Genomic DNA, 17,028 nt, shown 5'->3' with positions numbered 1-17,028 from the left:
TATATACTGAAATGAAACAGCTACCTGGTCTAAAAGAGAACGAAGGTCTAAAAGTCAGAAGGAAGAAATGGAAAGGAGAACCCTAAGAAAAAGGGAAAGCAAGAGAAAAAGAAAGAAAAAAACAAAACAAACAAACAAATACATAAAGGACCACCAGTTCTCTGTCCTGCAGCTACATGTGGTATTCATTCCTTAAGATCCAACCATTCTGTCATCTATAAACCAGTATTTTTTCAACCTTTAAATCCAGATATCATTTTCTCTTTCTTGCCAAAAGCCCATAAGAAATTCCCAAGTCCTTATTTGCTCAGTAATGATTTTTCTCTAATTAAATGTGTTAACATTGGCATTTCAGCCAAATCCATTAGTTTTATCAGCCATTCTTCTGTAGCGCATAGGGCTATAGACTTTTCACCTTTGTTCCTGTAGGAATCTTGTCGCCGTAATAATATAGGATTATTATACTGTACACACAGCTCTGGCCCATAATGCAGCTTCTCCCACACACATCAGCTTGGCCTCTTAAAGGTTGAAATGCTTAGATTTCTGGATTCCTAGAAAGATTGACAAAAAAATAAAAACACAATTCAACATTATTGTGTTTGTCTGTTTTATTGATCTGTTCCCCCCCCCCCAAAAAAAAAATGCTGGCTGTTTGCTGTAATAAACATTGGCTGGTTGGTTGGTTGCTATTGTGTACGCTAGCACTTCATTGCTGGGAAGTGACCTATGTATGTATTTTTAATTAAAGTAAACAAACAGGAAAGTAGAAAGGAGAAATCGAATCAGGTGGAAGAGGATCACAGTTCTGCGTGTCCCTCCTTTGATGCTGCTTTGAGAGATGCGGGGGCGGGGGGGGGAGGTGAGAGAGAGATAATGCGCCTCTCCCTGGCCTCCCAGGCGTTAAAACCAAGTGAATCTGAATCCTAGACAGGACAGGGATTTGAGGCGGGAGGACAGGAAGTGGAGGAGGCGGGGTCCTCCCGCAGTTGTCCTCAGAGGTTAATTAGACTAGAACTCCCATCATCCTCTGCCCTCTGAGCCAGTTGCCGGGCATGATGGGAGTTGAAGTCTACCAGCCTCTCCGGAGCCGATGCATCCCCCCTCCTCCTCCCCAACGTCTTTATTCCCCTGCCTGGCGGAGGGAAAAAGCGACCTTCTGCCTCTCCCTGGAACGCTGCATCGGCGGCCCCCGCTTGGAGCTGGTGAGCCCCCGCACCTCTTGCGTGGCTCTGCAGGAAGGGGAGCCCCGGGGTGCAAAGCTGAGGGGCCAGGGCGCCTCTGGCTGGGGAAGAAGACCAGATCCCTGCGCCGGCCGCAGGCTGGAGGGGAAAAGCCACCATAGCGGGTGCAGGATCCTATATCTGCCCCATCCCTCATTGCACCCCATGGGGAAAGGGGAGGCAACCCTGTTTCGGAAAGCTTTTAATGATCTATGTGACTTTATTTATTTATTTATTTATTTCCCTCTATATTTTCGTTGGAAGCCGCCCAGATCAGCTGGGGGGGCAACTCAGTCAGTTGGGCGGGGTATAAGAAACAGCAACAACAATAATAATTTATTACACGCACAGCATCCACACAATCACCCAAGAGGAAAATTTTATCCTCCTTAGGCATCTCTGATAGGATGGCATCCAGCTGAGAATATTTTTTTTTCTTTAATGTCTTCATGGGCATCCTACGCCCCTGTTGTCTAGTCTGGGGTGCATGGGGAGGAATGGGAAGGGAAACGCTACAAAGAACCGAAACAAGGAAGAGAAAGAGTGGCCCTGGTGCTTACTGATGCAAAGCTAGTCTTAAGTTCATCTGCCAGGAGATTCAGGAAGAGGGTAAAAGCGCCCATTGCAGCATTTCCTTGTTCTCTGGAAGCCTATCAGCAGCATAGCGAGGTTATTTTAAGGAGGAGGAGGTTAACCTCCCCCCCCCCCGCCTCAAAAAAAAGAAGAAAAAGAAAAATCACTCCTGCACTATTCCATCAGACAGCTAGATATCCCACTTTTTCTCCAAGGAGCTACAAGGTGCAGTAGACGGTTCTCCCCCTCCTGATTTAATCCCCACAACAGCCCTGTGAGGTAGGTTAGGTTGAGAGGCAGTGGCCATAGCTGTCAAGTTTTCCCTTTTGCCAAATAGGATTCCTCATGAGAAAGGGGGAAAGTTGACAGCTATGGGCAGCGGCTGGCCCAAGGTCGCACCCAGTGAGTGGCAGAGGAATTGTATGGGAGAAATAGCAGGAAGGAGGCGAGGCCTGGTTCTTGCCCCACCCACATTGGGTTCTGGCCCCTCCTCCCAGCATGTGTTCCAGCCCCTCCCACTTCTGGCATGCATTCCCCCAACAGATTCACCACCCATTTGCTAACGGGACAATGTCACACTGGGCAGGATTTGGTAGTCTGTTCCAATTGCTCCCCTCTCTGCCTCTAGACGGAAATCGGTAGGAGGTTTTCCCGATGGATGAGCAAAACCCAGCTGGCCTTGAAGGAGAAAGAGACCCTGAGCCTGTGAGCAGTGGGGAATTCTGGAAAAGAACTGTGGAGAACATCCTGGGAGAGGGGGAGGACCTCAACTTGGATGTCCAACGCTGGCATTTCAGGCAGTTCTGCTACCAGGAAGCTGAGGAGCCTCAAGAGGTTTGCAGCCAGCTCCACTATCTTTGTCGTCAGTGGCTGAAGCCGGAGAGACACACCAAGGCTCAGATCCTGGACCTGGTGGTTCTAGAGCAGTTCCTGGCTGTCCTCCCTCCGGAGATAGAGAACTGGGTGAGGGAATGTGGAGCAGAGACTAGCTCCCAGGCGGTAGCCCTGGTCAAAGGTTTCCTCCTGAGCCGGGCAGAGGACAGGAAGCAGGAAGAGCACCAGGTGAGAACATTCTTATTCTTATATACTGCCCTTCATCTATAGATCTCAGCACAGTTCACAACATAAAATTACAATATAAGAAACACAATGTTTTGTTAGCCCAGAAATGGAAAACGGGTGAAGTCCCAACTAAAGAAGAATGGCAACTTAAATTGATGGAGTATGTGCAGCTTGCAGATTTAACATATAAAATAAGAGAACAAGAACATACGTTTAGAGAAGATTGGAAAATGTTTATTGAATATATGCGGGGGGGGAACGTTGGCAGCATTAAGATAAATTCAACAATGTAAATGAGTATTGATGGATATAATAATGGAATGGTTTGGTTTATGTAAAATATGCAGGGATTTATGATATGCAAAATGAACCATGGAAGAGAAGAGGGGGCGTCATTGATATTGTAATGTTGTCTAAATAAATACTGTATTCTAAAACGTAAAACAGAAAATTTAATGAAAATTATACTGACGATATAAGAAACACAAAATACATAGTCAGAATTAGAACCAAAACAAACCGAAGGCAGTGAAGGTGAAAGAGGATTTCCTAAAACTATCCAAGAGGGCACAAGGAGAAGGGGACAACAGAGGACAGTGTTCTTGAAGCTACTAACATGAATTTGACCAAACTGCAGGAGGTAGTGAAAGACAAGAGTGCTTGGCATGCTCTGGTCCATGGGGTCACGAAGAGTCAGAGATAACTAAACAACAACAGTCTAAGAGGAGTAAAGAGATGACCTGATAGAGGTTTATAAAATGAGGCATAGTATGAGAAAGTGAATAGATAGTTTCCCCCCATCCATCTCTCATAACATGGTAACTTAGAGATATCCAAGCTGAATTCAGGACAGATGAATGAAAGTAATTCTTCATGCAGCACATACTTTAAACTATGGAACTCCTTGCCACTGGAGGCAGTGATGGCCGCCATCTTGGATGGTGGTAATGCTTCTGAATGCCAGTTGCTGGAAAACACAGGAGTGCAGAGGCTTCTTGTGCTCGGATCCTGCATTCGGGTTTCCCACAGACACCTGGTTGGCCACTGCGAGAACAGGATGCTGGACTAGATGGGCCTTTAGCTTATGTTCCTAGAGGCTTCTAGTTAGCCAACCTGGACAACCAAATGCTGGAACTAGATAGGCTTGTTGTTGTTTAGTCGTTTAGTCGTGTCCGACTCTTCGTGACCCCATGGACCATAGCACACCAGGCACTCCTGTCTTGCACTGCCTCCCGCTGTTTGGTCAAACTCATGTTCGTAGCTTCGAGAACACTGTCCAACCATCTCGTCCTCTGTCGTCCCCTTCTCCTAGTGCCCTCCATCTTTCCCAACATCAGGGTCTTTTCCAGGGAGTCTTCTCTTCTCATGAGGTGGCCAAAGTATTGGAGCCTCAGCTTCAGGATCTGTTCTTCCAGTGAGCACTCAGGGCTGATTTCCTTCAGAATGGATAGGTTTGATCTTCTTGCAGTCCATGGGACTCTCAAGAGTCTTCTCCAGCACCATAATTCAAAAGCATCAATTCTTCGGCAATCAGCCTTCTTTATGGTCCAGCTCTCACTTCCATACATCACTACTGGGAAAACCATAGCTTTAACTATACGGACCTTTGTAGGCAAGGTGATGTCTCTGCTTTTTAAGATGCTGTCTAGGTTTGTCGTTGCTTTTCTCCCAAGAAGCAGGCGTCTTTTAATTTCGTGACTGTTGTCACCATCTGCAGTAATCGAGGAGCCCAAGAAAGTAAAATCTCTCACTGCCTCCATTTCTTCCCCTTCTATTTGGCAGGAGGTGATGGGACCAGTGGCCATGATCTTGGTTTTTTTGATGTTGAGCTTCAGATAGGCTATTTTGGTCTAATTCTTCTGATGCTTCCACCATCCTTTTCCTAATTCTTTCCACTTCCATCTCTGCACCAGGAGAAAAGCCTGCTTGCAGAAGTGAGCGCCAGATTTTCTGACTCGGAGGAAGCTCTTTCAGGGATGAGGCAGAGCTCCCCAGAGCGTGACAGAGGGGCCACCTTGCTTGGTAAGGATCTCTGCATGGGTGGGGAAACTGTGGCCTCCCAAATGTCGCTGGACCCCACCTCCCATCAGCCTCTGCCTGACAGGTGTCAGGGACTGGGCAGAGGAGGAATGGTAGAGACCGCCTCCCCAGCCTGACCCTTCCAGAGAAGAAGGAGACAGTTCAGAATCACAACAGGGATTTGAGGGAGGTCACAGCTCAGACAAGGGGAAAAGCTGGGAAATAATGGGAGGTGGGGCACCGGGGGGGGGGGTGACAGCTGACGGACTTAGTGTCTTTAGAAAGCATTCCAGACCTCCCCTCCCAGAACCCAGCAGGCCTTGAAAGTAGGAGAGCAAAGAGTGCAAAGGCGGAGGGCACTTTGCAGCACCTGTAGCGATGACTCATAAGGAAATGGGAGAGACAGAGGGGGTGGAGATTCACTTGGGACAACACCATTATTCCACAAGGATGCATTCCCAAGCCTCTCTCTGTGAGTGTTGAATAGAAAGCAGATGGCAAGGACTTTTCCTTGTCTTATCCGTTCCTGGCAACCTGCCGTAGGGGGTTCGTTCCTCTGCCTCCAGGCCACTGCTGAGGGATGCTGGGAGTTGGAGTCTAGCAGCTGCCGCCACCGGGCCAGGGATTCCCCATCCCTGGTTTGCTGTGATCATGCTTCACCCTTGGGTATGCCCGTGGTTTTTTTGCTTACTCCACATCCATTGTGCTTGGATAGCTTAGTTGGTTAGAGTTCTGTTAATGCCAAGGTTGCAGGTTCGATCCCCGCATGAACTTCCTGCAACGACAGGATGTGGGGGCAAATCCGTTAAGCGCAACCTGGGAGGCAAGGCAACTCTAAACAGCCTTCTTGCCCCTTTGTTCTCTTGCAGGAGATGAAATGATGCCAGCAGCATGTACCGGGTCATCTCTCCCTGGTGGTGGAAAGGAAGGAGCTGTGGTGGAAAAGGATCGGGTAAGGAGAAGGATCACTGGGGAGATGGAGAGGGGCTCACCTCTCTGGCTAGGTCTCATTCCCTTAGCATCTGCCCACCATGCCTGTTATGGATGCCATTGTCGGGGTGAGACATTCGTTTGCCAGAAATCATGCAATTCCCAGAAGCTGTTTTCTGGCTGGTTTTGTTTTGTTTTGTTTTTACACCTGCAAGCTCAGCACTCTGAGAGCTGTCTTTATACATGCTCAGCTTCTAGAACCGAGTAACAGTCCATTTAGTCTGAACATAAACCTCAAACTGAAAGGATGTAGTCTTTTGAGGGAGGTGGGTGTCTTACAGCCAACTATGGCAAGACCTTAAAAAGACTTACAAAGAAGTGTGACTCTATCGGAGAAGCAGGTAAATAGTTTTTGGAATACCGTAATAAGTTTTTGGAATAGTTTTTGTTAAGCTTATAGAGCCAGTAGTAAAAAAAAGTTCTATCTACACCAGATTGTGTTGCTGTGATTTCTTGCTGTGCTCACACCAGGAAATCCCAATAATAATAATAATAATAATAATAATAATAATAATAATAATAATAATATTTATACCCCGTCCATCTGGCTGGGTTTCCCCAGCCACTCCAACAGAAGTATTAAAATACAATAATCTATTAAATATTAAAAGCTCCCCTAAACAGGGCTGCCTTCAGATGTCCTCTAAAAGTCTGGTAGCTGTTTTTCTCTTTGACATCTGGTAGGAGGGCATTCCACAGGGCAGGTGCCACTACCGGGAAGGCCCTCTGCCTGGTTCCCTGTAACTTGGCTTCTCGCAGCGAAGGAACTGCCAGAAGGCCCTCAGCACTGGACCTCAGTGTCCAGGCAGAACGATGGGGGTGGAGACGCTCCTTCAGGTATACTGGACCGAGGCCGTCTTGTCAGGATTCAACCTCAATCTGCGAGCTGCCATCCATCCTCCAACTGCCTCCAGACACTTCAATTCACTTCAAGGCTGCGTGGAAAATGTGCCTGGCCCAGTGTAGTGTTTCTGGCTGTGGAAACTTCAAGCCTTGGAAAAACGCACAACAGGTCGTTGTGGCGGCTTACAGATTCTCAACGGATTATGGGTGGTTTCCATAATCCCTGACAGCCATTAAGTGCTATTCTCCTCTCAAAAGGACCCCAGGGCTGCAAATGCATCTGTGATAAAAATCAAGGTTTTTTTTTTGTTTTTTTGGAGCAGGAACTTGGGGGTACTGAGCTTGCTTACCTTTTAAAAATTAAATAATAATTATTTTTTGCCTGAGGGGGCTGGAACGGATATATACCCACAATGCCTCAGCCAAAAATCCACCTACATTTGTAATCAATAAAGTTTTGGCCATTTCAGATCCTGATCATTGTCTGCTTGAGTTTATTAATCACAACTTGCATTTAGCCACTGCCTCGGAGAAGGGAACTGCAAATGGGCCTGCAACACACACACATACACACACAGACACAGAGTGGTAAGTTCCCCACCTATTTTCCCATGAAAAAAAATCACTGGATGAAATAATAAAATTAAAAATAAAACTGAATGGTTTTTAAAAACCAAAGCCAAACTTATGGATTATGCAGCTACATGGTAGCCGTTCATGAAATACATCCAAATACAAACTTACAGCTGGCCAGCTCCTGTAAAGTATAGTACAATCTGCATTTGATTGTATACCAGAACTTTTGGACTGCTCAGTTTTACTTCCATGGAATCATGGCCTTATCATTTGTCGCATTGATTTTATCTCTCTGCAATAACCATTTCTCCGCTCTGCACCATTTTCTTTCTAAAGTTGCGGGTCAAACGGGCAAGCTGTAACCTAAACCAAACAGTTAAAATTAAATGTTAAAAAATATATTAAATGGAGTAATGAAGGAGATGCAGTGTTATAAATCTTTAAAATATAAGAAACAGCAAAAGGAGTGGGGGGGGGAAGTCAATATATATACCGATATCTATATTTATATCTATAGATATAGATATATAGATATATTGGGAAACACTGGAGTATTTTTATGTCAAAACACTTTTGAAAAATAGAAAAAAAATTATAAAGAAAAACTGGCAAGCTGTGGTTCGTTTCTGTATCTCTCAAGCATGTGCATGTGTCACAGTGGCTATCCCTCACAGCATGTAATGAAATGAAATAGCTTTTTAAAAAATGGTTTAATAAACAGTTGCAAGCACCAGTGAAGGCGGTGAAAGTCCTGTGTGAGTGCCTGGAGGCGGTTGGAGGATGGATGGTGGCTAACAGATTGAGGTTGAATCCTGACAAGACAGAAGTACTGTTTGTGGGGGACAGGAGGCAGGCAGGTGTGGGGGACTCCCTGGTCCTGAATGGGATAAGTGTGCCCCTGAGGGACCAGGTGCGCAGCCTGGGAGTCATTTTGGACTCACAGCTGTCCATGGAGGCGCAGGTTAATTTTGTGTCCAGGGCAGCTGTCTACCAGCTCCATCTGGTACGCAGGCTGAGTCCCTACCTGCCCGCAGACTGTCTAGCGAGTGGTGCATGCTCTAGTTATCTCCCGCTTGGACTACTGCAATGCGCTCTACGTGGGGCTACCTTTGAAGGTGACCCGGAAACTACAACTAATCCAGAATGCGGCAGCTAGACTGGTGACTGGGAGCGGGCGCTAAGACTACATAACACCGGTCTTGAAAGATCTACATTGGCTCCCAGTATGTTTCTGAGCACAGTTCAAAGTGTTGGTGCTGACCTTTAAAGCCCTAAATGGCCTCGGTCCAGTATACCTGAAGGAGCGTCTCTACCCCCATCGTTCTGCCCGGACACTGAGGTCCAGCAACGAGGGCCTTCTGGCGGTTCCCTCGTTGCGAGAAGCCAAGTTACAGGGAACCAGGCAGAGGGCCTTCTCGGTAGTGGCACCTGCCCTGTGGAATGCCCTCCCATCAGATGTCAAAGAGAAAAACAGCTACCAGATTTTTAGAAGACATCTGAAGGCAGCCCTGTTTAGGGAGGCTTTTAATGTTTAATCGATTGTTTTATTTTTCTGTTGGAAGCCGCCAAGAGTGACTGGGGAAACCCAGCCAGATGGGTAGGGTATAAATAATAAATTGTTGTTGTTGTTGTTGTTATCTTAAAACACACATTGAAATGCAATTTAATAGAATGAAAATGTTGAAGTGGATTTTAAACCACATGCACAGGGATTAACCCAAAGCATCCTCGGCACTGAGGGTAAAACCCACCCACTTCACCTGCACTTGGTGTGTGGGATTTTGCTGGTAAGTAAATGTTCCGTTTTCTGTGAGGAGGAAATGTTTGCTTCTCTTCCAGGATTTGGTGACCTTTGAGGAGGTGGCTGTGCATTTCTCTGAGGAAGAGTGGGCCCTGCTGGATCCGAATCAAAGGTCCCTGCACAGGGAAGTCATGGAGGAGAACTGGGAGATCCTGGCCTCTCTGGGTAAGACACAGTTTTGTTCTTTAGCTGATTATATCTGCAGCACATAGAATTGTAGAGCTCAAAGGTGACCCCAGGGATCATGTACTGTAACTCCCTGCAAGGGAAGCCTGCTGTTCTTAACCTGAAGCACAACTTTAGCTAATGGGGCCTCCCGCTGCCGCCACACGATTTCTGTTCTCATCCTGAAGCAAAGTTCTTAACCCAAGGTACTATTTCTGGGTTAGTGGAGTTTGTAACCCGAGGTACCACTGTATTCATTTATCCACAAACATTTTTAGCATTGTTGATTTTAAATTATTTTGAGGGTCTAAAATAGAAACGCTTTTTATTTTCCAAATTTCTACAAACCAAATTGTAATACGATTTCTTAAAATCAGGTTTCCTGCTCCTGTTGCAAACATATGTTGACCATTTCCTCCCGTAGCTGCATCATTTCTTATTTAACGTACAGTTGTCACCCATCATTTTTGCTGCTGACCGCATTGTTTTATTCTTTTTGTAAAATGCTTTGAGGTTTTTTCTTTTACAGTGGTACCTCGACTTACGAATGACTCAACAACCAAATTTTTCGACTTACAAATGGGGCAAATGGCCGCACGCTTACGAATGTCTCGACATCCGAAAGGAAACCACGGCGGTTTTAGATAGGGATTTTTCGACTTACGAATTTTTAGATAGGGTTACAAATTTTTCTGTTTCCAATGCGTTCCTATGGGAAATCGCATTTCCAATGGCGCTTTTCGACTTACGAATTTTTCGACCTATGCAGGTGCCTTTGGAACGGATTAAATTCGTAAGTCGAGGCACCACTGTATTCTGTTGTTAGCCGCCCAAAGTGGCTGGGGAATCCCAGCCCAATGGGCTGGTTATAAATATTATTATGATTATCATTAAATAGGGGGTCACCTAACCACTCTCAGAGCCCTTAAGAAACTACAGCTCCCAGGAAGGTGTAGGCAACCTGCTGTGGTCTACTAAACGTTCCTAGATTACAGCTCCCTCCTCCTTTAACCATTGGCCATGGTGCTGCCCAGTCCAGTTATTTCTGGCAGGAGCTTCTTGGTGCTGGCTCCCCATCTGTAGAATGCCCTCCTGAGTGAGGCGCAGCTGTCTTTGTTACTGATCTTCAGGAGAAAGTTAACAGCATTCCTGTTTACCCAGGAGTTTGATGGCTAAGAGCAGGCACCCCCCAAACTCAGCCCTCCATATGTTTTGGGACTACAATACCCACCATCCCTGACCAGTGGTCCTGTTAGCTAGGGATCATGGGAGTTGCAGTCCCAAAACATGTGGAGGGCTGAGTTTAGGGATACCTACCTAAGAGATACTGGCCATAGCAACCATGAAATTAAGAACTCTGGGGGTATGTGATTGTTGTCAGGTGTTCCAAATGTTCTTTAGACTGTTTTGAATGGTTTTTAAACACTTTAAATATGTTTCTTTTTTAAAAAATCAATTTTTAAATGGGGCTGTTTTAACATTTTTGCTGTTTGCTTTTTGGGGCTCCTTCGGGAGGAAAGGCAGGGAAGAAATCTAACAAACTGTTTGCTAATAATAGTATTAATAATTCTGGTTACATTGGGGTCAGTCCAGTGACGTTTGGAGGTTTGGAGCAGGCTCCCTCTCCCTATGCTAAAATGACGATGATGATGATGATGATGATACTAAAATAATAGTAATAATTCTATTAAGGTCGTACCTTGGTTCTCGAATGGAATCCATTCTGGTAGTCTGTTTGACTTCCAAAAACGTTCAAAAACCAAGGCGCGGCTTCCAATTGGCTACAGGAGCTTCCTGCACTCAATTGGAAGTCGCAGAAGGCACATTGGGCGTTTGGCTTCCAAAAAACATTTGCAAACCAGAACACTCACTTCCAGGTTTGTGGCGTTCAGGAGCCAAAACAGACGAGTACCAAGGTGTTTGACAACCAAGGTATGACTGTATTTATACCGCGTCCATCTGTTTGGGTTGCCTCAGCCACTCTGGGCTGCTTCCAGCCTATACAAAAACATAATGGCATATACAAAAACATGCCTTCTTAAGTCTTTTCAGCCCTTATCAAAACTGTTGAGTTGTTCTATGATTTGAGGCGCCATTTCTGACCGATTTTCCACCTCCGTTCCAGCAGGTGATGAATGGGACAGCGAGGAAAAGGGAGACTCTCCCAGGATGTCCCTGGAAAGAGACACATGTAAGAAGTGGGAAGAGCAGAGAAGGAAAACCGAAGCAAATCAGAAGATGAGGGGAAATGCCTCTGCCTCTCAGGACACTGACTACCACGAAATCGCAGCTCAGGAAGAAATGGATGAGAGACAGGAAAAGAACAACCTTTCCACGCAGAGGGAAACAGAGGAGAAACCATATCAGTGCTTGGAGTCTGGAAAGAGCTTCCATTTCAGTTCCAACCTGACTTGCCATTTCAGAACCCATACAGAGGAGAAGCCATATGTAAGCCTGGAGTATGGAAAGGGCTTCAGTGTTACAACAGGCCTCACGGCCTATCAAAGTATTGACGCAGAAGAGAAACCATATAAATGCCTGGACTGTGGAGAGAGTTTCTGTTTGATCCACTCGGCGGAGGAACCATATCCGTGCTTGGAGTATGGAAAGAGCTTCACGGAGAATTCAAATCTCACTTCCCACCAAAGAACCCATGTGGAGGACAGATCGCATAAATGCCTGGAGCGTGGACAGACTTTCGGTTCAAATGCAGAACTGTCTTCCCACCGAACAACCCACAAAGGGGAGAAACCATATAAATGCTTGGAATGTGGAAGGAGCTTCAGCGGCAGAACAGCCCTTGTCTCCCATCAGACGACTCACACAGGGGAGAAACCATTTAAGTGCACGGAGTGTGGAAAGAGCTTCAGTCAGAAGGTGAACCTCACTTCTCATCAGAGAACCCACACAGGGGACAGGCCGTACAAATGCTTGGAGTGTGGAAAGAGCTTCCATTTCAGTTCCAACCTTACTTGCCACCAGAGAGTTCACACAGGGGAGAAGCCGTATGGATGCCTGGAATGTGGAAAGCGCTTCAGCGGGAGAACAGGCCTCATTGCTCATCGAAGTATTCACACAGGAGTGAGACCATATAAATGCCTGGAGTGTGGAAAGAGCTTTAGTCAGAAGGTGAATCTCAATACTCATCAGAGAACCCACACAGGGGACAGACCATATAAATGCTTTGAGTGTGGAAAGAGCTTCCATTCGAGTCCGGAACTTTCTTCCCATCAAACAACTCACACAGGAGAGAAACCCTACCAGTGCTTGCAATGTGGAAAGTGCTTCAGCGTAAGAACAGGCCTCATCGCCCATCAAACAACTCACACAGGAGAGAAACCGTATCAGTGCTTCGAGTGTGGAAAGAGCTTCAGCCAAAAGGTAAATCTTGCTTCTCACCAGAGAACCCACACGGGGGACAGGCCATATCAATGCTTGGAGTGTGGGAAGAGCTTCCATTTCAGTTCTAACCTTACTTGTCATCAGAGAGTTCACACAGGGGAGAAGCCATATGGATGCTTGGAGTGTGGAAAGAGTTTCAGTGGGAAAACAGGTCTCATTGCTCATCAAAGAATTCACACAGGAGAGAAACCATACCAGTGCTTGGACTGTGGAAAGAGTTTCAGTCAGAAGGTGAACCTGACTTCTCATCAAAGAATTCACACAGGAGAGAAGCCATATAAATGTTTGGAGTGTGGAAAGAGTTTCCGTTCAAGTCCGGAACTTTCTTCCCATCAAACAACTCACACAGGGGAGAAACCATATAATTGTTTGGAGTGTGGAAAGAGTTTCAGTCGAAGCCCAAACCTTGCTTCTCATCAAAGAATTCACACAGGGGAGAAACCCTATCAATGCCTGGAGTGCGGAAAGAGCTTCAGTCGGAGCACATACCTCTCTTCTCATCAAAAAAATCATGTGGGGGAGAAACCCTATAAATGTTCAGACTGTGGCATGACATTTTCTGTTAAATCAAGCCTTGCTTCTCATCAACGAATTCACACAGGGGAGAAACCCTACCAGTGCTTGGAGTGTGGAAAGAGCTTCATTCAGCGTGGAATCCTGACTACCCATCAAAGAACTCATACAGGGGAGAAACCGTATAAATGCCTGGTATGTGGAAGGAGCTTCATTCAACGTGGAATCCTGACTAAACATCAGATGACTCACTCTCGTGACGAAATATTAATGCACGGCATGTGGAAAGGGTTTCAGTAGAAGCATGCGTCTCACTTTCCATTAAAGAATTCACACTGCGGAGAAGCTATGTAAGTGAAATAGCTTCTGCGTATGTTCGAACACCTGTGGACATTGAAGAATCCACAAAGCGGAGAACCCTATCAAGTGACGCGTGGAAAAAGCTTAAGCACGCATGAAATCCTTTTTGGGCATCCAATAATTCGTACTGGGAATAATTCATTAAAACTGTTTATGGAGTGTTGAAATGTTCTTGGTGGGAAGACTTAATATGATCCCTGTTGGGTCAGAACAGTAGGAAGCATAAAAAGCAGGGTGTGAGGTCGACACCCTCTCCCACTTCTGTTCCCGAGTGACAAGGATTCAGATGCACGTTGCCTCTGATTCTGAACATAGCTGCCAAGTACCCCGTTTTGCCCGGGAAACCCCCGTTTTTTCGTAGTCGGCGCCGGCCATTTTCGGTGCCCATAGGTGGGCAAAGTGACACCGGAAGTTGCGTCTACACACTTCAGGACATGCATAGACACGACTTCCGTTGCCGGCCCCAGCCATTTTTTGTGCCCATAGATGGGCAAAGCAACACCGGAAGTTGTGTCTATGCAACTTCCGGTGTCATGCAACTGCCGGTTCCAGATTTTGCAGTCCAGGACTTGGCAGGTATGATTCTGAAGGCAATATATATAATCATGAATGTGAATGGTAGCTGTCAGGGGGTCTCTTTACAGAGAACCACCACCCATCATTGTCACCAGCTCACTGCCCAGAGTTAGCACCAGTAGCGGGTCAGGGGAAGGGAGTGAGGAAGTGAGCGAAGCGAAGAGGGGGCTCTCTCATGTTACAGAGCCCTTGCCCTGCTCTGAGGGAGAGCAAGGGGAGGAGGAGTTGAGACAGCCATCGGACACAGGGCGGCCATTTCCTCCGACGCCCGAATGGAGGTGTGCGCCCACCCGTAGGACGAGGGGGCGGTGTTTTGGGGTCCCCAGACCCTTATGCTGGAAGAAGACCCGGAAACAGCCATTGCGAGGTTCTGATACGCACTAAGCAGTCATGCTTTGCTGATACTCCTGCGCTGTAAATAGTATGCACAATAAAACAAGAGTGGAGCTTCTTTACTCATGAGTAGCCGCAGCCTTCTCTGACCCGCTACTGGTGCTAACGCTGGGCGATGAGCTGGTGACAGTGATGGGTGGGGGCTCTTTGTAAAGAGACCCCCTGACAGTAGCCATTAGCAGTCTTATCCTCAACACATTTGTCTAATTGTACTACATCTTGTGGCAGTGAATTCTGTAGTTTAGCTATGTGCTGTATGAAGAAGGTCTTCCTTACCCGTCCCAGATTTTCTACCGTTCACCCTCATTAGATGATAATAGAACTGTAAGGTTGGAAGGTCCATATAGACCAACCTCCTGCAATATAGAAATAACTGCGAAGGAATCCTTGACAGTTGGCTACCCAACCTAGTTTAAAAATATCCTTCTTACCGTCAGAATGATGACAATTGCAACTGACTAGTCGCCCTTTGCCCTCAGGTCCCTGGGTGGGTAACAACAATTAAAACACAAAAATAAAAACAGTTTAGAACAACTTAGGGCGGGTCCTAAAAATATTAATCTCAAGTGTCAGACGCAGTAAGAGGTACATCTTCAGTGTTTGCCAAAACAAAAGTGCCAGTTATGTTTCTGTGGGGAGGGAGTTTCACAATTTAGGGGCTGCCACAGAGAAGGCCCTCTTCTGGCTACAAGATGGTATAGTGTAAATGGAAATAAATTAGGGTTGCCATACGTCCGGAATTTGGCTGTCGGCAATGGTAACCGGGCGGAAAGCACTGACGTGTCCGGGAAAATCCGGAAGCGTCGATTTTAAAAATGATCTTTAAAAAGGAAGTTTCAGAGCTCAACGACTTTGGCCAAAAGTTTTTTTTAAAAAAATAGCTCAACAATTTTTGTGTCCGGATTGTCACTTTTTGAAATAAAGCATCCCTAAATGCATGCATGGGTGGGTAAGCCTGTTCTTTTCCTCTGAGGATGCTGAAGAAAGGGGTTAGCTGGAATTTACCAAAGCACTGACGTCTTGAAGCCAGCCATAACCTGCATTATTTGAGGAAAGCAGCCTTGAGAAAGAACAAAATGTTAAATATAAGGAAATTGCACAAAGCAGGGCTGGGGAGGGGTGTGGCTGAAGAGGTTTGGACCAAGGAGAGTTCTGAGGGTCTGAAGGGCTGGATTTGGCCTCCGGGGCTAAGGACCCCCGTGCCTGCTCTGCTGGGTTGAGGCTGAGTGAGTTGATCTGAGAGGTTGTCTTACCCCATATATAACCATTGACCACTTTGATCTGCGGATCCGGCGCTATTGCAAGTGCCACATAATATTCATTCCACATTTGTAAAAAATATATATGTATTTTACCATGGCAGCACCTGCACTTTGGAACTCCCTGCCGATTGACATCGGGCAGCTGCTGTCCCTGTATCCTTTTTGGCAGCTGCCGAAAACATTTTTTGTTAGGCAAGCCTATCCAGATAATCTGTTTTAATATATGTTTTAGCATTTTGTTGAATTTAATTGTTTTTTGAATGTTTAAAATAATTGTTTTAAACAGATAAGTTTGTTGTTTGATTCTTTTTTTTTAATCGCTTTGAGTGGGTTTTTAAATATATATATATATATATATTAAAAAATCAAGGGGTTGGTTGGCATCTGTCCGTCCGGGGAGACAATGGAGGACTGCGCCTTTGGGGATGAGGTCAAAATGTTGAAAAGTTGCAGCACCTTCTGTGGTTATAGAGACCGATACAGGTGAGACATGTTTTGTTGCAGCTTGGGAAGAGGGAGGCGTCCAGTTGTGTTGCTGCAGAGGCGCCGAGGCATTTCTATTCTCTGTGCTTGTCCTAGCAGTCATTCCTCCTCTGGTTACTGCTGTGGATGCACAATCAAGTAGTATATAAAGAAAATCAATAATAAGGATTAAAACAGAATAAAAAATATTCCTTCCAGTAGCACCTTAGAGACCAACTAAGCTTGTTCTTGGTATGAGCTTTCGTGTGCATGCACACTTCTTCAGATACACATGCTCTTCTACTGGAAGGAATTTTTTTTGTTTCGACTACGGCAGATCAAGACGGCTACCCACCTGTAATAAAGATTAACTTCCTTAAAATAAAAAATAAAAAAGTTATAAGCCACTTTCGGTTCTTAATACAAACAGAAGAGTAGGGTGCACGTACAGTCATAGCTAGAATTTCAAGTGCCTTGGCTCCTGAACAAATTGAATCCCGGATAATCAAAACCTGGTAGTGAGGGTTTTGGTGTTTGAACAATTTTCAGAAGCTGAACGTTCGGCGCGGCTTCCGATTGGCTGCAGGATGCTCCTGCAGCCAATCGGAAGCCGTGCTTTGGTTTTCGAATGGTTCTGGAAGTCAGATTGACTCCCGGAACGCATTCTGTTCGAAAACCAAGGTACCACTCTATATGAAATAAGTAAGCTTTGCTCTATCAATAAAATTATCCTGTTCACAGAAAAGGGACTTTTCAAGGGGGCTTCGCTCCAGACCTTGACCAAAGCTGCTAATATTATGCAGCCTGT

General features: G+C 45.8%; 1 protein-coding gene across 2 annotated transcripts; it reads left to right on the top strand.

The window, feature by feature from the left end:
- The first annotated feature begins 994 nt into the window (after window positions 1-994).
- On the top strand, window positions 995-16,045 carry LOC118081224 (uncharacterized). 2 transcript variants are annotated; one of them, XM_088663727.1, is made up of 6 exons: window positions 995-1,205; window positions 2,425-2,858; window positions 4,772-4,880; window positions 5,747-5,829; window positions 9,126-9,252; window positions 11,381-16,045. In XM_088663727.1, exons 2-6 carry the CDS (start codon window positions 2,451-2,453, stop codon window positions 13,465-13,467), a joined length of 2,814 nt encoding a protein of 937 aa, XP_088519853.1. In that variant the 5' UTR covers window positions 995-1,205; window positions 2,425-2,450; the 3' UTR covers window positions 13,468-16,045. The 2 variants fall into 2 exon arrangements, with proteins under 2 accessions (XP_088519853.1, XP_060126873.2); XM_060270890.2 differs by having other exon boundaries at window positions 11,378-16,045.
- The last annotated feature ends 983 nt before the right edge of the window (window positions 16,046-17,028 follow it).

This window comes from Zootoca vivipara, chromosome 2 (genome assembly GCF_965207765.1).
Source record: "Zootoca vivipara chromosome 2, rZooViv2.hap1.1, whole genome shotgun sequence".
Taxonomy (NCBI): Eukaryota; Metazoa; Chordata; class Lepidosauria; order Squamata; family Lacertidae; genus Zootoca; species Zootoca vivipara.
This window is presented reverse-complemented; position numbering and strand designations above follow the sequence as displayed.